The sequence below is a fragment of the Ciona intestinalis genome, chromosome 6 (genome assembly GCF_000224145.3).
Source record: "Ciona intestinalis chromosome 6, KH, whole genome shotgun sequence".
Lineage (NCBI taxonomy): Eukaryota > Metazoa > Chordata > Ascidiacea > Phlebobranchia > Cionidae > Ciona > Ciona intestinalis.
The window spans coordinates 1,548,658-1,556,394 of record NC_020171.2 but is presented as its reverse complement, the minus strand read 5'-3'; the positions used below and the strand labels follow the sequence as shown (position 1 = coordinate 1,556,394).

Genomic DNA, 7,737 nt, shown 5'->3' with positions numbered 1-7,737 from the left:
TTGTAATTCCAGCACTGTATCTGTATGTAAGGATTATAAGATTATTCTAAAATGCAGGGAGACAGGGATAGTTGGACACTACACTGTCAAACAAATCTAACACATTAGTTGTAATATTAACTTGTAGCACTGTAAGCAGACATGAGATATATCTGTGTATCTGTATGCGAGAATTATATGATTATTTCACACACATTGTACCAGGGGTTCTTAAACTTTTTGAAGCACTTCCCCCCCCAATAAAGATCCCAACAAAACTTGCACCCCCTTTTTGTTAAATCATCTTAATATAACACTTCTTTATTGTTTCCCCCCCCCCCCCTAGAGGGAAGAGCCCCTCAGTTTAAGAACCACTGCACTATACAATATATTATAGTCCAATTTTTAAAAGCAGGTAATCCAGGGATAGTTAGACACACTATACTGTTAAACAAATGACAAATCTAACATATTAGTTGTAATGTTTTCTTGCAGCAGTGTAAGCAAGCAGGCGGAGGTGTATGAATCAGAACACCTATGTTACAACGACTGTCGTTGCCCCGCCATGCGAGGATAAATAAGATACATACGTGGTAACTAGTAAGCAGGCACGAGGTGTATGAAATAGAACACCCGTGTTATAACGACTGTCGTTGCACGGCGATGCGAGGATAAATAAGATACATATGCAAGCAGGCGGAGGTGCATGAGGTGTATGAAACAGAACACCCGTATTATAACGACTGTCGTTGCACGGCAGTGCGAGGATAAATAAGATACATATGTGGTAACTTAACTAGTAAGCAGGCACGAGGTGTATGAAATAGAACACCCGTATTATAACGACTGCCGTTGCCCCACCATGCGAGGATAAATAAGTTAAATTCATACATGCCTGCCCATCCTGTCACCGCAGGTTATATGATATTCAGCGAAACAAATCTAACTTATTGGTTGTAAATAATGTTTACTTGTAAGTAGGCAAGGTGTATGAATCAGAACACCGGTGTTATAACGACTGCCGTTGCCCAATCATAGAATACAAACAAGTTTATATCAGTCATGCCTGTCCAGTTAAACTGAGATGAGATGCCGATGTTATCTCTATACATAGTAGGGTGAGGGAAGATGGGACATCTTTAGCACATAATATTTAAAGATCCCGATCGTGTTTTTAACAGTTAACAACGGTCTATGGAAGCCATGAGGATACAGTTTTATAATTCTTTGAATGTTCTTTGTTTACCACCAAATGTGACAAGAAAATAGAACGAAAAGATGTCCCATAACCGAATATGTCCCATATTTCCCCACCCTACTATATAAATAAAAACATTAAACCACCTACCCAACTTGTGTAGAATAAACTCCTTTCAGCTTCCAGAACGTTCTTTCAACTCCCCAGAAACAACCCATACCTTAAACATAATGAAACATTAACAATATTTTGACTAAACATCCGTAACATAAAATATAGGAATGTGCAGAAATTTTGTTAAATTGATCAGTATGGCAATGCCTACTATGAGCAAACCACCTTTTAAATGAAGGAATAACACAAACTTTAAACCTCATTTTACTAAATATCTATAATATAAATAGCATTATGCAAAAAATATAAACTTATTAGTATTATGATGCCTACTATCAGTCTATTACTTTTGAAGGGGTAACATTCATTTAAAATACCATTAATATAACAGAATGGAAACAAATATAAAAAAAGTAATTTCCATTTATTTTAAAGGATAATTTTCTACACAAGTTTCAGCCTTTGATAAACACTGCTATGGTCGCCACACTTTATAAACCAATAAGATATAATAACATCAACACATCATAATGGAGGTGTATGAAACAGAACATCGGTGTTATAATGACTATTGTTGTCCCGTCATGCAAGGATAAATAAGTTACATTCCTTTATAGTTTAGTCTAATAACAAATATATTTTCAATATCTTACCAAACATAGCCATCTGTGTATCATCAGGAAAAGGTTCGAAGATTTGATTCTTATTCACATGATGCTTAACGTTCTTATCCATGGTCCACTTTAATGGCTAAAACAGAAGATATTCAGATTAAAACAGATATCATAAAGTCCAGTGCACCAGTACACTTTACTACTTCTGTATTTTCATGCAATTTTTTTGTTAATATGTTTTCAACTGTAAGCCTGTTTTATCTTTTCGTATAAAATATTTCTAAATCTTCGCTACCGTAACCAAAAAGACAAACATAAGTTATTATTAGAACTTATGTTTATAGTGCTTCTTTTAACAGCTACCATTATGCATTAAATCAATACCTTTAAAACATAGATTATGCTAAACTGTATGCACAGAACGGGTTAATATGCAAAACTAGCATCTAAATTGTCAACAACACACATAATTATATTACTAAAGCAGGCCTACATATTAACATAGCAATAATAAAAGTTATTTAACTTTCAAAATCTCCCTTTAAATTATATGCAGAAATATATTATTATGCAAAATATTAACTGAATTGTCAAGATCATCACCAAAAACAAGCAAGGTCATTAACAAAAACAAGCAAGGTCATCAACAAAAACAAGCAAGGTCAATAGGTCATCAACAAAAACAAGCAGATACATTGCTATGGAAATAATGAAAGTTATAAAAGTAAAACATTATTAAATTTAAAATATAAATATCATTACCTCTGCTCGTCCTACAGTTGCAGCTTCTCTTGATACGAGTTTAGTCGAATGCTGAGCGCCCATGACAAGGCAGCGTCTTAAAACAGCAAGCATGACCATTAAATGACTCGACAGTTTCATGGTTGTAAACTGACCTGCCAATAAAATCTGTTGTGACGTCATTCTGATTACGTAACCTACATACGGGATGATTATGTAATAGTTTAAACTTTAATATATATTTATGTCCGGGTCAGCAAAATTACGACAACTTTTAATAAATAATTTAAAAACAACAACACTAAATCGTAATAAAGTAAATGCTTATTAATATTGTATGAACTTACCGAATTTATGCAGTGCTGTGGTTTTTAACTTCAGAAATAATCACTAATTATTTAAGTATGTAACTTTCAGACGTAGCAAACTAACGTGGGAATTGAACATATGGTGCAACGGATGTATATAAAAAAAGCTACTGTAGTCCCATTTCCCAACGTGCCAGCTTTTAAATATGCCAAAAATATAAATGTGCCCATTTTATCAATCCAATTAAAGCACATTTACGAGTCGGACTTTTACATTTTTTCCGTGATAACATTGGCAATACTGAAACTGTAAAAGTTCTAAGCTGACATAAAACTGGTAACACTGTACAGCACTTAGATTAGAATTCAAAATGGCTGCGCCCTTGGGAAACGTCTCGCTGTGCCAAGATTTTAGCCAATTTATGGTAAACTAACCAACATTTACTTTCAAAGCTAAAAATACTATAGTGCATGCTAAAATACCTATTTGGACGTGAAAAATTATGGTGCTTTTTGTTTTATTTAGTATATAATTCAATTTTATAAACGTTTTCTGTTATAGGAAAAACTGAAAGAAAATCGTACCACCGACGACCGAATTATCTACGAATTAAACACCACTATTCCAACTACCTCATTCGCTGCAAATGTAAACGTGACAGAAAAATGCAAATCCCTTTTTGACATGGTATGTCCATACAAAATACTATTACTAGTGACTCCAAAACTACTAAAACTCCTGCAGTTAGCACACAGCACACCTGCTACTAGCCACGACGTTATGACAAGTGTAGATGCTGTGTGTCCCATGACTAGAAACTTTTAAATTGTCAGCTATAGTATACAAGTGGCCACTAGGTGTATGAAACAAAACACCTGTGTTAAAAAGTCATGTAATGATAAGTAAGATACACTCATTCACATTCAATTTTAACTTTAGGTGCTAGCCACACACAGCTTGCGAAACCAGGCAATCAACCAGTGTATTGAGATCCAAGCTGCCAAGACAAAAGTGCTCAAGGACCAGCGAGACAAAGACCCTGAAGATTATAAAGTTCGAAAACAGCTTGGCCGAGAACAAACCACTGTAAGTTAGTCTGTCTGTGAAAGTGGCCATGTTATGTTTTACATGCGTGTCTGGTATAGGGGAATAGCCATGTTATAACTCGAGTGTGTTTGGTGTAAAACAGGGAGAAGGTGTGTTTATCTGGTGTATAAGATGAACCTACCTAAAAACAAACCACCAAGTCGTCTGTGTGAAAATGTCCAAGTTATCTGTATAGGAAGACACCCATGTTAGGTGTATGCATTTTAGGTAGGTGTATAAATACACCAGGTGTGTCTGCTGTATAAGAAGACACCCATGTTATAACTGGACAGTGAGTATAAGGTGTATGAATACACCATGTGTGTCTGCTGTATTAGAAGACACCCATGTTATAACTGGACAGTGAGTATAAGGTATACCAATAACCAATAAATCTTTCTCACAGCTGAGGTTGTTCCAACAAGAATTAACCATCGAAAACATTGTCCAAGAAAGGGCGAAAAAGGCATTTTACGAACGCTGTAGGAATTATTACACTCCTACTAATGCATCGTGACAGAAATATAAACTGAATATATACTGATGCCACTAATTCTGTCAAGTTGCTGTTTAGGCTATGAATCAGTTCTCCAAATTGTGATAGTGAAAGCAAAAATAAAGTTTACTTTGAGAGTTGGTGTATTTCTAAACACAAAGTATCATAGTCATATCATACTACTATGCATGCATAATGTAAGGCCTAGAAACTTAAGGTGGTTGTACACAGGATCTGGAATTCGTCGGTAATGGGTTCTTCGCAAGCGAATTCAAATGCCGGATACGGTGTACAGCCACCTTTAGAGTTTTAAATGTAACTTTGAAAAATAAAGTTGTCTTAACAGTACTGCCCAAAATAATTTCTACATCACAGTGGCATTTTAAATACAAAAGTTTAAAATAAACAATTTAACATTTGCATAGGTTTAACTTATTGTATAAGTAGTACATGTAATATGCAAGAACTAATTTATCTTGAACGAATAACAATAAATAAGTTTTTTGGCATTTAATAAAAACAAGAACTGTTGTTTTCATATAATTTAAAGGGCCTAAACACACCCCACGTCACTTTTATTTTTATGGTAAATTCATAAAGCGACCGTTTTATTGATTCCAAAAATACTTTGCTTATCAAAATTGGTCCAGTATAGGCGGAGATATTCGTCCTCAAACAGTGATCTCTAGCGCTATCTTTTTTTTACTACGAGCTCCGTGATTGTGACGTAGGAACGTACTAGTCACGTGACTGATTCATTCGTAAAAGCGAAACCTGCGTTTTTTTGTGCTTTTTTGCGTTTTTTTTGTTCTCTCGTTTTTCGTTAAAAACACTGCCTCTCGCCTTTCTGAATGAGAGCGGCCACGCTTCAACAATTTTGTTACGTGTTTGTCACGTGGGTAGTACACTTCTCAATTTTTTTCGCCACGCAACTTTCAAATCAGTTTTTTGAATTTCACGGTGTTTGAGCTGGAATATCTTTGGTTATACAGAACCGATTAAAACAAGTAAGGTGTCGTTGGAATTAGAAAAACACACTCTATCGATTAAAGCGAAGTACATTTGGGGTGTGTTTAGGCCCTTTAAGAGACTTTTTTTCATATAAAGTTTAAAACTCTGTCAATCCACTGCAGTGTATTATGCACCCTAGTATTTGTCATTTCATCATTAGAACCCATCAGAGGTAGCATTACTGTTCGTAGATATTGTGCCAACGACGCTAGGTGTGTTTTAACCTACAAGTGATAAAAACATTTTCCATACACCTAAAAAATACTTAAAATTTTAAAATACATTAAATTTTTATATTTTTTTTTTCCAAACAAATAACATTTTTTTAGTATTTACAGTATTTGAAAGTACAGTAGTTTTTTTTTAAATGCTTTAAATTTTCAGACATTTAATTTTTTTCAAACAATACCTGAAAAGGGAACTTGTCCTGGCCCCATTTAGAACAAGCACGTTGTATCTTTCTCATACATATTGGACATAATGTTAAAGGCTGGGATAACGCTTCTTCAGAAGAACAACTATTGTTCATTAAGCAAGAGAATGTTCCACAATGTGCAAGACCAAACACATGGCATGTTTCATGCGTTACAACCTAATTTGAAAGACATTCAAAACGTTTTTTGGGGTTTTGGCAACTAATATATTTTTCGAGAAACACAAAAAACTAAACATTCTGTCTCTTCAGTCTCAGTAACAAAATAACACACTTAAACAGTGTTACAAACTGATTTAAAAGGCTACAAAGTTTCGAAATGTTTTTTACAGTGCAAAAATTACCTTAATCAGTTTCCACAGTAAAGCTGCGTCAACTACAGATATATCTTCCATGTCTTTCACATCAATTCCTTCATTTCTACCCTTAAACCCACGTACATATGTTGGGTCAAAACGACCAAAACTTGCAACACACGAGTAGTGGTAGAAGCTAGCCTATAAGATATGTTGTGAATGACAGAATGAATGTAACGTATTTATTCTCGCATGGCTGAAAAATGACAGTCGTTATAACATGGGTGTTCTGTTTCATACACCTCGTGCCAGCCTACAGGTTACCATGTATGTTACTTTGTGGGTGATTAATTTCTGTTCTAGAACCTACATTTGTGTGGTTCTATAATGTAGCATACAATGGGCTCTGAGATTTGGGCCATAGTTGGCTTATTACTCCAACAGATGAATCACTCACCTGTCCAAGAACAAAATTAAGATCTTCACTTGGGTAAAGGTCGTGCCAGGTCAATGCAACGACACAAAAACTGTCTCGCGGAACATGGGATCTAAAAGTGGTGGAATTTATAGAAGTTTAAACTATAGTAGGTTTTTATTTTTGGAAAACTTCTTACATTCTTGTAATTTTTGATAAAACAAAAGCTTTTCGTGGAATTTTTATGAGAATCTAATAACAATAAAAGTTTTTTATGGATTTTTTTAATAATAATTTTTAATTGCTATATCTAAAAACACAACGAATAATCTTACTTAAGAAACGGTAAGAAGTCCGTGACAAGGTATTGTTCCTTTCCAGTAAAAGAATGCTGTCTTTTACGGACGTTCAAGTCTTCTATATTTAGCTGGGGCAACATTTCAACTATTGACCCTGAAAAAAATGAACTACGTAAAAGTTATATGGGCCCTTCTGAAATATAATTTATACAAAAAGTTTTTTTTTTATTCGATTTATGCAACGTTTCAATTTTGAAATTGCTAGGATAGTTTAAAAAGCATTAATCTTCAACTACTGTTATATAAAGGTTAGGTAATTTTGTGGATAGATCATAAGAAGTAGCTGCAATATTTAAACACGTGAACTTGTGGGTACAGGTAAAATATACTTACAAATTTAAAGGTGTAACTGGCACATGTAAAACAACAAGCGAATAAAACAAGCTTTTAAAATATATTTCACCTTAAAAACGAATCTTTATTTAATTAGCAACCTTATTCAACTAGCATCTTATTCAAATAGAATCCATCATCATTAAACACACAATAATATAAACTTAAAGACACATTTAGACAGCATAACATAATAGGAGTAAAACTGAAGCACTAAACGGTGAACTACATAACTAACTGCTGCACGAGGAGTAGAACTGAAACACTAAACAGTAAACTGCAGCACACGAGAAAAGAAGCAAATACAAGGAATGCGTTAACACGCGCGGCACCAAAACACGTACTAATAATAG

At 34.3% G+C, this 7,737-nt stretch overlaps 2 protein-coding genes across 5 annotated transcripts in view; one reads left to right on the top strand and one right to left on the bottom strand.

Moving 5' to 3' along the window:
* Positions 1-3,208: 3,208 nt before the first annotated feature.
* Positions 3,209-4,674, top strand: LOC100177160 (coiled-coil domain-containing protein 58-like). 2 transcript variants are annotated; one of them, XM_002129018.4, is made up of 4 exons: positions 3,209-3,379; positions 3,517-3,642; positions 3,895-4,041; positions 4,448-4,674. In XM_002129018.4, exons 1-4 carry the CDS (start codon positions 3,326-3,328, stop codon positions 4,556-4,558), a joined length of 438 nt encoding a protein of 145 aa, XP_002129054.1. In that variant the 5' UTR covers positions 3,209-3,325; the 3' UTR covers positions 4,559-4,674. The 2 variants fall into 2 exon arrangements, with proteins under 2 accessions (XP_002129054.1, XP_002129081.1); XM_002129045.4 differs by lacking the exon at positions 3,209-3,379 and adding an exon at positions 3,383-3,460.
* LOC100184998 (paraspeckle component 1) overlaps positions 4,663-7,737 on the bottom strand; it is a 21,895-nt gene continuing 18,820 nt past the window's right edge. The window contains exons 18-23 of one of the 3 annotated variants that reach the window (XM_018812209.2): positions 7,028-7,159; positions 6,735-6,825; positions 6,326-6,478; positions 5,958-6,140; positions 5,624-5,772; positions 4,663-5,085 (exon numbers count right to left, since the gene is read on the bottom strand). In XM_018812209.2, the coding sequence (XP_018667754.1) occupies positions 5,635-5,772; positions 5,958-6,140; positions 6,326-6,478; positions 6,735-6,825; positions 7,028-7,159 (697 nt within the window). In that variant the 3' untranslated portion in view covers positions 4,663-5,085; positions 5,624-5,634. Of the gene's footprint in view, positions 5,086-5,623; positions 5,773-5,957; positions 6,141-6,325; positions 6,479-6,734; positions 6,826-7,027; positions 7,160-7,435; positions 7,455-7,737 lie in introns of those variants that run through there. The other 2 variants (XR_003395985.1, XM_018812210.2) reach the window with 2 other exon arrangements.